A 12,128-nucleotide genomic window follows, 5' to 3' on the forward strand; every position below is an offset into this window, starting at 1 on the left:
TCCCAGGCAGCGGGACCTGAGGCAGCCCAGCTGGCAGCCCCCTGCCCTGAGCTGTCACTCTGGTTTTTAAGGATTTTCCCAGCTTTCTGATGTTGACATTCTTGTAACGATCTTTCTCACACACTTGCTGTAAGTAACTCATTGTTCTGCATTCCTTTATGGAGGAGGGGGAAGCTGATGGGCTGTTGGTCTGTGCAGTGTCATTGGAGAGGTGGCACTGCCACCCTCCGATCCACTGCCACTCTTGGAAAACTGTAAATGCTGGAGTCAGAAAATAAACTTCTTTTTTCCTTCACCTGGAGAACAGCGGTGTGCGCTCGTGTTCTTTCGTGTCCTACAGCGACGCTGAGCTGTTATCATTCCACCTGGTGCCTTCCTTATCAGCATCAAAGCAGCAGCCACAGAGCGGCTCCCGAGGCTCCTGCTGCCCCAGCAATCCAGGCCCAGGTCAGCCCAGCTCCCCTCACACGTTTCCACGTCCTTGCCCGGCCCCGGACACCCCCTGGCCCGTGCTGGCTGCCGTGTGCCAGCACAGAGTCTCCCGTGAATCGGCCTCCCCGGAGCCCGCTGGCTTTTCCCATCTGCGCCGCTCAAACCCCAGATTAGGCAGCTACAATTCGCTCAGCTGCATTTGGGGATTCACCCGAGGCGTGTGACACCGGCACCCTGAGGCAGCTGCCACAAGGTGGCACTGGCACCTTGTCACCCAGCCCGGTGGCACCCAGCGGCCACCCCAGCCCCCTGCCCTGCCCTGCCCCGGATTTCCCGAGTTTTCCCTCCTCTGGATGGACAGTGGAGCTGCCAGGGCATTGCACACGGGGTGGGTAAGCCCTGCTGCAGGAGCTGTGTCTTGCAGGAGGGATTTTCACCCTCGGAATCCTCCGGATTCGGGATGAGCAGCATTTTTATTTCTTTTCCCCAAATTTTCATGGCAGGCCATCCTCCAACAGGGTTTTCCCCTTGGGCCACAGCATCAGAAGAGACTCCGGAGCCAGCAGGTGCATCCCTCTCTCCCAGGAGTGGGACAAGCCGGAATCCCACCTGACCGGGGGGATTTTGGGGTACCACCCTCGCCATCCAGCCCCCATCCCCACACCCCGGCCCTGGCTGCTGCACGGCCCGTCCCGCTGGAGGAGGCCAGACCCCGGGCAGGTGCAGGTGCCTGTCTCTGTCCCTCCTGGCCCGGTTCCCCGGCCTGTGTGCAGATAAAGGTTTTTGTTTTCCTTTCCCAGCAGTGCAGGTGCCGGATGAGCAGAGCGGAGCCGCTTCCCGCTGGGGCCAGGTGCCCGGGGACACCTGCGCCCATAAAACCCTGCCTGCCCCGGGAATGCCGCTGGGATCAGCCCCGGAACGGGCTCCCCACTCCCCTGCTCCGGCTTGGTGCCCAAACCAAGGGCGGGCAGAGCAGGGATGGTCACAGGGCTGCTGCCCTGCCGGTGCCAAGGTTTCCAGCCGTGCCCCAAACGCCCTCACATCCACTGTTATTGCTTGGATCGGGGCTTGGCGTCACTGTTTGGGCTCAGGATTGCGGCCGTGCCTGACCTTGGAACGCGGGCGGAAGGGCCCCCGCCGCCAGCTAATCTAGCCGCAATTAGAGGCGCTCATTATGCCATTAGCAACAGGCTGGGACGCGCGGGGCACCGGGCTGCCCCACAGCCCGTGCTGGAGGACAGGGACAGTCACTGCCCTGCACAGCGGCCGCCCCACAGCCAGCCCCAATCCAGGGCAGGCCGAAGCCAAGGAGGCCGGCAGGAGCCCAGAACATCCCCTCCCCGTCCCCCCCAGCCCATGGAAAACGCATTTGGGAGCCGCGGTACAAAGGCCAAAGCTGCAGCTGACAGCAGGAAGGAAGCAGGAAAGAGTCCGGCATCGCCGTCCGGAGCCCGGGGAGGCTCTGGGACAAGCCGGGGGCCGCACGGCTCCGGCCGGGCTGCGGCGTGCCCGGGGCTCCGGCAGCGCTGCCCGCACGGCGCGGGACACACGGACACACGGACACACGGACACACGGACAGAGGCACAGAGCGCGTCCGGCTGGCAATGCGGGGCTCCTCCAGCCCGGGGATGTGTCCCATCTCACTCTATCCCCGGGATTTGTCCCATCCCGGGGGTTTGTCCCATCCCGGGGGTTTGTCCTATCCCGGGCATGTGTCCCATCTCTCTCCATCCCGGGGGTTTGTCCCATCCCGCTCTATCACGGGAATTTTTCCCATTCTGCTCCATTCTGAGGATGTGTCTCATCCCAGCGGTTTGCCCCATCCCTCTCCATCCCGGGGATGTGTCCCATCCCGGGGCTGTGGTGCCCCGGAATGCTGCCCTTGATTCCCCCGGCAGCCCACAGGCGCAGCTTTGTCCCTCTCAGCATTCCCGGGCTCTGGCACAGAGCCGTGCCCCACGGAGCGCCCCAGACCCGCCCTTGGCTCGGGGCAGAAGCAAACACGGGAGCCCTGACCGAGCCCGGCAGCTCCTTTAATTCCCTGCAGCTCGGACACCGCCGGGATTTGCTACTAGGGATTCAGCGCCAGGAACACCCCTGGCCACTGCCGCACTGCTGGGAGCCCGGGGAGGGCTGGTCTGGGCAGGGAAAGGGGGAAATGTTCTCCTTGGAGGATCCTGCCAGCCCAGGGTGGGACAGGAGCAGCCCTGCCAGCCCCATGGCCACGCTGGAGCCCAGGTGGGGCTGCAGCACCAGGCCCTGCTTGCAGGTCGTGTTCTTCCAGCTCTGGGGGGCTCCCAGCATCTTTGGGGGGTTCTCGGCAGTTTTATGGAGATCCCAGCAGCTCCATGGGGTTCCAGCAGCTTTGGGGGGTTCCAGCAGCTCCAAGGTGTTCCCAGCAGCTTTGGGGGGTCCCAGCAGCTCCAAGGTGTTCCCAGCAGTTTTGGGGGGGTTCCAGCAGCCCCGCCGCATGCCGCGGCGAGCGGGGCGTGCCCGGCGCGGCGAGCCCGAGCCCGGCGGCTCCGGGCTCAGATCATGGAGACCCTGTTCTTGATGTAGACGTGGTAGGGGTCGCTGCGCTTGTCCACGCGGCGGGAGCGGGTGTAGCCCAGGATGAGGCTGCCCACGGTGGCGGCGAAGAGCGTCATGACGAACAGGATGTACATGTAGGCGTTGGCGTTGCGCCGCGGGTCCCGGGGCACCGCGCCGGCCGGGGGCTGCCCCGGGCACGGCAGGGCCCCGTGCAGGGTCCGGTTCAGGGCGCTCAGCACCGCCTGCAGGCTGCGCTGCCACGGCTCCGTGCCGTTCGTGCCCTCCATGGCCTGCAGGGATGGACAGCGGGACCGGGGGGATGCGCTCACAGCGCTGGGGTCCCCGGGCACAACACCGACCCCAAAGTGCCCCTCTGCCACGGAGCAGGGTGCCCAAAGCCTGTGTGACCCCAGCACCAAACCCTGTGTGACCCCAGCACCAAACCCTTTGTAACCCCAGCACCAAACCCTTTGTAACCCCAGCACCAAACCCTTTGTGACCCCAGCACCAAACCCTGTGTAACCCCAGCACCAAACCCTTTGTGACCCCAGCACCAAACCCTGTGTGACCCCAGCACCAAACCCTTTGTGACCCCAGCACCAAACCCTGTGTGACCCCAGCACCAAACCCTTTGTACCTCAGCACCAAACCCTGTGTAACCCCAGCACCAAACCCTGTGTGACCCCAGCACCAAACCCTGTGTGACCCCAGCACCAAACCCTTTGTGACCCCAGCACCAAACCCTTTGTGACCCCAGCACCAAACCCTTTGTGACCCCAGCACCAAACACTGTGTGACCCCAGCACAACCAGCACAAACCCTGTGTGACCCCAGCACCAAACCCTTTCATGTCCAGCCAAACCCTTTCCCCCCGCACCAAACCCTGTGTACCCCAGCACCAAACCCTTTGTGACCCCAGCACCAAACCCTGTGTGACCCCAGCACCAAACCCCTTTGTACCTCAGCACCAAACCCTTTGTGGCCCCAGCACCAAACCCTGTGTGACCCCAGCACCAAACCCTTTGTGACCCCAGCACCAAACCCTGTGTGACCCCAGCACCAAACCCTTTGTAACCCCAGCACCAAACCCTGTGTGACCCCTGCACCAAACCCTTTCATTCCCAGTACCAAACCCTGTGTGACCCCAGCACCAAACCCTTTGTGACCCCAGCACCAAACCCTGTGTGACCCCAGCACCAAACCCTGTGTGACCCCAGCACCAAACCCTGTGTGACCCCAGCACCAAACCCTTTGTGACCCCAGCACCAAACCCTGTGTAACCCCAGTACCAAACCCTGTGTGACCCCAGCACCAAACCCTGTGTGACCTCAGCACCAAACCCTGTGTAACCCCAGTACCAAACCCTGTGTAACCCCAGTACCAAACCCTGTGTGACCCCAGCACCAAACCCTTTCATTCCCAGCACCAAACCCTGTGTGACCCCAGCACGAAACCCTTTCCAGCACCAAACCCTTTCATTCCCAGCACCAAACCCTGTGTAACCCCAGCACCAAACCCTGTGTAACCCCAGTACCAAACCCTGTGTAACCCCAGTACCAAACCCTGTGTAACCCCAGCACCAAACCCTGTGTAACCCCAGCACCAAACCCTGTGTGACCCCAGCACGAAACCCTGTGTGCACCAAACCCTTTATCGCACCAAACCCTGTGTAACCCCAGCACCAAACCCTGTGTGACCCCAGCACCAAACCCTTGTGACCCCAGCACCAAACCCTTTGTAACCCCAGCACCAAACCCTTTGTAACCCCAGCACCAAACCCTTTGTGACCCCAGCACCAAACCCTGTGTAACCCCAGCACCAAACCCTTTGTGACCCCAGCAGCCCGCTCCCTAAATTTCAGTCCTTCCATGTAGGAGATAAATCTCCCAGGGCTCTGGGGCAGCTGCCTGGCCGTCTCTCCTCCCAGTCCCCAGGGTTGGGACAATGTGGGGACACAGCTGTCCCGAGGGTTCACACTCTGCTTTCCCCGGCAATGTGTGGGCATGCTGGGCTCATGTCCTGCCCTGCTGCAGGGTGCAGAGCTGGCACAGCCCCTCACAAATCACTGCAAACCCATCTTGCTGCCCTAAACCTCCCTGGGCATTTCCCTTCCCTTTGGGTGCCAGGCCCCCTCTGAGCTGCCACCCCTCCTTTGGTGCCCTCCTGCCAGCCCCCCTGGGCTCCCCTCACAGCTTGCTGGGGCCCCGGGGCAGGCACGGCCAGGAAGGGACAAGGGACACGGTGTGAGTGTGCCACCCTTTGGGACACGGTGTGCCATCCTTTGGGACACAGTGTGCCACCCTTGGGACATGGCGTGCCACCCTTTGGGACACGGTGTGCCATCCTTTGGGACACGGTGTGCCACCCTTTGGGACACACCAGTCCCCACTTCTGTCCCCCCAGGGGTCCAGCCTGTCCCCCACCAGCTCCCGTTGCCTGCTGCACCAGTGCAGGGACAGCTGATCCCAAATGGGCCACCCCAAAGTCGGGGTTCATCTCCCAGGATGAGAGCCCAGCTGTGAGGAGGAGGAGGAGGAGGAGGAGGAAGGGGCTGAGCAGCCACCGCGGGGATGAGGTCGGACCCAGCTGCATTCCTGACTTACGCAGGCTGAATTTGGGAGGTTTGGGGCAAGATCTGGGTTTGTCCCAGGAGGGCACCCACGGCTGGGGCACGACTTTGAGGGGGGGTGAGGAGCGGGGCACGGGGCTGGGGAGGGGCTCGCACTCACCTCGTGTGCCCTCCGTGCCCGCGCTGCTGCCAGCCTGAGCCGGGACTGAGCATCGCTGCCGCGGGGAGCGAGCGAGCGAGCGAGGGAGGGAGGAGGGATGCGGCGGCTGGGAGCGCCGCCAGCCTCCTCCCCTTCCCGGGCAGAGCCGCCTGCCCGCCCGTCCCCAGCCCCGGGACAGCTCTGCGGGGCTCTGCGGGGTTTTATGGGGCTCTGTGGGGCGGGAGAGCGGCGCTGCCCCCGCACACGCTGCCGCTCACACTTTCCCGTCCCTGTCCCTCCTCGTCCCGCGGTCCCCGAGCCCTCACAGGGCACAGAGCCTGCCCGGGCATGTTCCTCCTGCTCACCGTGCCCTCCTGGAGCTCAGCCTGCCCCATTTCCCCCTTTTTTGCTCCATTTCCCCCTTCTCAGCCGCACCGGGCACCCACGGGGCGCTCACAAGGAGCTGCCAGAGCTGTGCCAAAACCAGAGAGAGCCCAAAGCTTGTGGGGCAGGGAGAGCACCCAGAGCAGCAGCGAGGGGCTGTGGTGGGGTCAGCTCCTGCTCTGAGCAGGGTGGGGGGACCTCAGCCTCGGGCTGACTCCTCAGCCCCGAATAAACCCGCGCTGAATAAATTCACTCAGCTCAGGATGCTGCAGCCGGGACAGCGATCTCAGGAGTGCTCACAGCAGCATCTCCTGCAGCCCCACAGGTGTCCACTGCCCAGCTGGAATGTGGTGTGGTCCCACAGGATCCTCGACAGCCGTGTATTCTCTCCTGGTGAGCCTTTTCCCCCCTCGTCCTCCCCCTTTCCCCCTGCCTCCACAGCGGCCTTTCCACCGGGGTTCGCAGCCACCTTCCACCCTCCCTGGCGCCAGGATCTCTGCCACGTGAGGGTTTCCCTGGGCTCAGGGTGAGGAAAAGGTTGGCATTGATAAAGCCTTGGGGTAAGTAAACGAGAAAAGGATCGGCAGCCAAAGTTCCCAGCAACTCTCTTTATGTATAAAATCTGCCTTTTTACCCAGCAGGGTAAAGGATGACCCACGTGAATCCATTCATGTGAATTTGTGAGCATTCACACAAATCTTTAATTTCTGTGGGGCAAAAGGCAGGGAAAAAACCCCACAAAAGCACGTGTTTGGGCACTTCTCCAGCAAGTGACTGTGGTACCCACAGAGGTCTCCGTGAGGGATGGAGACTCGGGGCTGCAGAGAACAGCCCCAGGTCAGGTTTGGACGGTCAGTGGCACCCACAGAGGTCTCACCAGGGATGGAGACCCACAGGGCAGGTTTGGATGGCCAAGCAGCAGCCTGAAACCCTGTGCCACAGTCCATTCACAGTCCCCAGGCAAAGGCACCAGAACTCGTCTCACAACAGAGACCCGGGGCTGCCCTGGCACCAAAACACCCGGCCAAGGCAGCACAAGGATCCTAATCCCCGGCGTCCTCCGAGGAGACCAAAGTGCACTCGAACACCTCCTGGAAGGAGTCGAGGAAGGGCTCGAGGACGTGGCTGACGGCGACGTGCTGTCCCAGCTCGCGGCTGAGCGAGGTGACGCCCGTGCCCTCCAGGCCGCAGGGCACGATGTGCTCGAACCACGAGAGGTCGGTGCAGCAGTTGAGCGCCAGCCCGTGCGAGGTGATGTGGCTCCCGCAGTGCACACCTGCGGGGCCCAGAGCACGTCCCATCAGCTCCATCACCGCAGTGACCGCGCTGCCCAGGCCACTGAAAACATCCTCCCTCGCCGCGCTGTGCTCCCTTCTGCCAGGGGAAACCCACCGACAACACTGGGGCAGACGGGGAGCAGCGTGTCCAGACCCTCCGCCGCAGCCCTGCATCCCCCAGCACCTCCCACCGCTGGAACTTCCCATGGGCCGGGACACGGGGAGAGCCGCAGGACCCCCAGCCCAGGCTGCAGGGTCCCAGGGAGAGGGGCAGGATGTGGAGGGGTGCAAGGGAAGGGCCAAGGCTGGGGACTGGGCTGCAGGCAGCCCTGGGAGCAAGGGGTGCCCAGTGCTGGAGGCTGGGTGGGCAGCAGGGGCTCCAGATCGTGCTGTCCCCTCCTCCTGCGTGCAGTCCCACCCCTGCAGCTCCGGGTTCTGGCAGTGCCCTGCCCTGTGCCCAGGGAATCGCGGGATGGGCTGGGCTGGGAGGAGTTCCATGGGCAGGGACACTTCCCACCATATCCCAGGTGGGTCCGGCCCGGCCTTGGGCACTGCCAGGGATGCAGGGGCGGCCCCAGCTGCTCTGGGCACCCTGTGCCAGGGCTGCCCACCCTCACAGGGAACAATTTCTAATTCCCACTATCCCATCCAGCCCTGCCCTCTGGGAAGCCATTCCCTGTGTCCTGTCCCTCCAGGCCTTGTCCCCAGTCCCTCTGCAGCTCTCCTGGAGCCCCTTCAGGCCCTGCGAAGGGCTCTGAGCTCTCCCTGGATCCTTCCTCTCCGCACATGGAGCACCCCGGTGCCCAGCCCGGCTCCACGCCCCCCCCGCGCTCCCGGGGCCGTCCCCGCTCACCGATGGCACAGAGTTTGCTGTCGCCCATCCAGACCCCGGTGTAGGGCGGCGGCAGCGCCCGGGCCGTGCCCAGCCCCAGGCGGCGGCACAGCCGCAGCACCAGCGCCTCCAGCCCGGCCACGTAGGCGCGCAGGGGCAGGCGGCGGCGGCGCAGGTCGAGCACGGGGAAGGCGAGCAGCTGCCCGGGCCCGTGGAAGGTGATGTGCCCGCCGCGCCGCGCCGCCACCAGCGCCGCGCCCCGCGCCCGCAGCGCCGCCGCCGCCGCCGCGCCCGGCGCGCCCCGCAGCCCCCAGGTGTACACGGGCTGCGCCGGCTCGCTCAGCACCACGCTCTCCGCCGCCGCCGGAAGCGGCTGCCCCGCGCCGCCCCGCGCCGCCCGCGCCGCCGCCACGCAGCGCTCCTGCACCCGCAGCGCCTCCGCGTACGGCACCGCGCCCAGCCGCAGCACACGCACCGCCCGCGGGGACATGGCCCGGGGACACGGGGACACCCTGGGGGCGGCCGGGGACACGGCCGGGACAGCGCCGGGACACCCGGGGATAGCGCCGGGACAGCGCCGGGCAGGGGACGGGGATGGGGACGGGGATGGGGACGGGGATGGGGATGGGGTTGGGGATGGGGGCACCGGCCGGAGCACCGGACACGGGGACACGGAAAAGCAGCGGGGACGGGGACGGAAGGGAGGCGGGGACGGAAAGGAGGCGGGTCTGGAGCGGAGGCGGGGAGGGAACGGGAGGCGAGGATAGGGACAGCGGGGTCATGTGGGCACAGTCATGGGGACGGGCTCCGGGGGCATGGCACCGGGGGGTGGCCGCGGGGAGCGGCAGGGGATGGGGACAGGGAGGGGAGAGCAGGGCAGAGGGGCAGAGCCGGATGCGGGTTTGGGGTTGGAAAGGGGGCGGCAGGGCTGGGGACACGGGACATGGCCCAAAGGAGGGTTGGGGATGGCGGCTGGTGCCCAGGGGCAGGGCTGAGAGACAGGGGACAGGGGATACGGAAGGCACGGGGCTGCTGGTGGCTGATAATGGCCAGGCTGCAGGAGGGGCACAGGGACCAGAGACAGGGCCCCTCTCAGCGCAGGGCGTGGGACACGCGGCACTAGGGTGGGGGACAGCAGGCTGAAATCGGGATTCTGGGGTACAATCAGGACTGCTGTGGATGCTCCAACCCTGGAAGTGTTCCAGGGCAGGTTGGATAGGGCCTTGAGCAACCTGGTCTGCTGGAATGTGTCCCTGCCCATGGCAGGGGGTGGAACAGGAGGAGCTCTAAGCTGCCTTCCAGCCCTTCCCTTTGTACGATTCTGTGCTGGCACCTCAAGGTTGTGCAGTGTAAATAAAGTCCTTGTGTTGCCGAGGCGCTGGTGAGGGCTGCAGTTCTGGCACTGTGAAAGAGGAAATGTTCCCACCCCAGCTTCTTATTCCAAATACAGGGAATAGACAGATCTGGTCGAACCGCTAATGAGTCAGCCATTAAAACCTGAGCAAACTTTCCCAGGCTGCAGCCCTTCCAGCTTATCCACCGTGTGAAAATATGTATGTCCTGATGTTATAGAGCAGTCACCGTGTTATTGAGCTCCTGCTCTTATCAGAAACACACCTCCCTGGTCATGTGCCCTTTGTCATCACAGGTAACTCAGCTATCAGCTGACAAGGTCAATTTCTGTGTTATCGCAAGGAAGGAAAGGTGCTTCCCTTTGTAAGGCCATTTTCTCAATGAAGAGGAGAAAAAATGGGAGGAAAAAACCACCAGGAATTGGGCAGCCCCCTGAGAATTCCCCCTGGGCTGGGGAAATCACCTCAGGCAGCTCCAGGAGAGCTGCTCCAGATCTCTGCCTTGGCAGGACAGACGCAGCAGCGTGTGTGCAGCTAGTTGTTTCCTTGTTTTTATGGCTGAGCCCCCGGTTGTTGGCAGGGGATCAAAGCCCAGGGCCCTTCCTGCCTGCGTAGGACAGGGGAGCTGTGTGTCACAGCCCTGGGACCCTCGTCAGCAGCACTGGCACTGCCCATTCTCTGTGCACATCCTGCACTGCCCCATTCTCTGTGCACATCCTGCACTGCCCCATTCTCTGTGCACATCCTGCACTGCCCAATTTACTGCCCTCATCCTGCACTGCCCAATTTACTGCCCTCATCCTGCACTGCCCCCTTTTGCGCACATTTTCTGTGCACATCCTGCCTCTCAGCCGGGCGGAAATTGTCACTTCAGGACACGAAACAGAATGACACAGACACGCTGGATTTTCTAAGGCAAAAGAGAGGGGAGTTTAATTCTGGCCGGATGTGACAGTGCCACCTCTCCAGTGGCACTGGACAACAAACCAACAGCCCATCAAATCTCTCTCCCTCGGTAAAAGAATGCAAAGCAGTGAGTTATTTACATAAAGCGTGTGAGAAAGTTCGTTATGAGAATGTAAACAGCAGAAGGCTTAGAAAAACTTGTAAGAACAAGGTGACAGGAAATGGTGTGCAAGGGGCCACAGGCGGCTCACCTTTTGTCCTTCTCTCAGGGCTGGGGTGCTTCCAAAGCACTCTGGGGCTTTTGTGGTGCCCATTGCAGCTTTCTGCCCATTGTACCTTTCCCTCTGGGTGCCTTAAACACCAGCAGAGCCTCTGCAGTCCCCAGCAATTCCTTAGAGAATTTTTTCTGCCAGGAGAGCCCTTTGTGGCTGATGCAGGCCAGGGCTTAGCAGCAGGAAGAGGAGGGGAGGACAGGGGTGGTGGCTGTGAACCAGGTGCCTGCCCAGAGGGGCTGGCACAGCTCACAGAGAGCTGCAGACAAAGCAAAGGGCAGCATCCTGGCTCCAGTGGAGGCTGGGATGAAATTCCTGCGGAGTTTGGCAAGGCTGGGGTGTCCCAGAGAGGTGGCAGAGCTGTGCTGGCCTCAGGGGCAGAGCTGAGAGTGCAGTGCCCAGCTCGGGCTGCCCCTGGCACCCCCAGGCACAGCAGCCCCCTCCCCACACTGCCACAAGCCCTTCAGCAAAATCCCTTTTTGTATTTTCCCCCAAGGTCCATTTGCATGTACCAGTGGCAGGAATTTTTTGGAACATGCAGGAGGTCATCCAGGCGCATCCCTGGAATTGTGGCTGCCTCCCCTCTCGCACAGGGCTGGGAGGAGGGCAGGGATCACCCCCTGTGCCCCTCAGCAGGCTTTGATCCCGGCTGCTCATCCCTCTGGTATCCAGCTGGCTCTCCAAGCCTGGTGCAGCAGGAGGCGCTGGGAAGCCTTCCTTAAGCTGTGGCTTTAATTTTGACTTTATTGGTGGCACCAGGTTGCCACGGGATACCTTGGAAGCATCACCCAGGCCCTACAGGCACCAGCCACCTTACCAGGAAGGACAAACATTTTATTCCATTTTATTTCAGCAAAGGACAAACATTTCATTCCAGAACGCACCTTTGCCCAGGGGGAATGGCTGAGATGGCCAGTTTTTAGGGCAGGCTCTGGGGGGCTGTGTCCCTCAGGCAGGGCTGCTCTCCTCGGCTCCTTGAGCCCAGCAGCACTGCCAGGGCTGTGCCAGAGGGGAAGGAAGCCAGGGCAGCGCCGTGTCGGGCTGTGCCCCGGGCTGTGCCCCGCGGGGGCAGTAAGGAAGCACTCCAGGAAGCTCCTGCTGGCCTGGCAGGCGGCTCTCAGCCGGGCTTTCTGTGCCGACTGCCCCTCTCTGGGCAGGGCTGGTTTTTGGCCATCCTGGAGCAGGCACAGCAGAATCCGTGCTCCTCCGAGCTCCTGTGTCCCCCTGGGAAGCTCAGATGAGCTGGTTGTCCTCCACCTGCACTGCTGAAGGGGCTCAGCCTATACCTATAAATTTACACATAGCTCGTATTTTCATTTTTACATATAAATTTACACATAAATTTATATATATCTATAAATTTATAAACATATATATATACATATAAATTCTATTTATACATATAAATATAAATATAGTTGTATATATAAAT

At 62.4% G+C, this 12,128-nt stretch overlaps 2 protein-coding genes across 3 annotated transcripts; both read right to left on the minus strand.

Moving 5' to 3' along the window:
• Positions 1–2,459: 2,459 nt before the first annotated feature.
• Positions 2,460–5,754, minus strand: KCNE3 (potassium voltage-gated channel subfamily E regulatory subunit 3). Its single transcript, XM_030948165.1, has 2 exons — positions 5,695–5,754; positions 2,460–3,255 (listed from the first exon to the last, which is right to left on the minus strand). Exon 2 carries the CDS (start codon positions 3,250–3,252, stop codon positions 2,962–2,964), a length of 291 nt encoding a protein of 96 aa, XP_030804025.1. The 5' UTR covers positions 3,253–3,255; positions 5,695–5,754; the 3' UTR covers positions 2,460–2,961.
• Positions 5,755–6,658: 904 nt separating this feature from the next.
• LIPT2 (lipoyl(octanoyl) transferase 2) lies at positions 6,659–8,813 on the minus strand. 2 transcript variants are annotated; one of them, XM_030948177.1, is made up of 2 exons: positions 8,188–8,813; positions 6,659–7,457 (listed from the first exon to the last, which is right to left on the minus strand). In XM_030948177.1, the coding sequence occupies exons 1-2, from the start codon at positions 8,654–8,656 to the stop codon at positions 7,039–7,041; spliced, it is 888 nt and encodes a 295-aa protein (XP_030804037.1). In that variant the 5' UTR covers positions 8,657–8,813; the 3' UTR covers positions 6,659–7,038. The 2 variants fall into 2 exon arrangements, with proteins under 2 accessions (XP_030804037.1, XP_030804045.1); XM_030948185.1 differs by having other exon boundaries at positions 6,659–7,333; positions 8,188–8,809.
• Between the last annotated feature and the right edge of the window lie 3,315 nt (positions 8,814–12,128).

Source organism: Camarhynchus parvulus, chromosome 1, assembly GCF_901933205.1.
Source record: "Camarhynchus parvulus chromosome 1, STF_HiC, whole genome shotgun sequence".
Lineage (NCBI taxonomy): Eukaryota > Metazoa > Chordata > Aves > Passeriformes > Thraupidae > Camarhynchus > Camarhynchus parvulus.

What these genes read in the sequence shown, in the direction of transcription:
- LIPT2 (XM_030948177.1), bottom strand. Translation starts at nt 8,656, where the DNA reads ATGTCCCCGCGGGCGGTGCGTGTGCTGCGGCTGGGCGCGGTGCCGTAC. An exon ending in CAGCAAACTCTGTGCCATCG is followed by an intron (nt 7,458 to 8,187) that starts GTGAGCGGGGAC and finishes CGTCTGCCCCAG; the next exon opens with TGTTGTCGGTGGGTTTCCCC.
- KCNE3 (XM_030948165.1), bottom strand. Translation starts at nt 3,252, where the DNA reads ATGGAGGGCACGAACGGCACGGAGCCGTGGCAGCGCAGCCTGCAGGCG.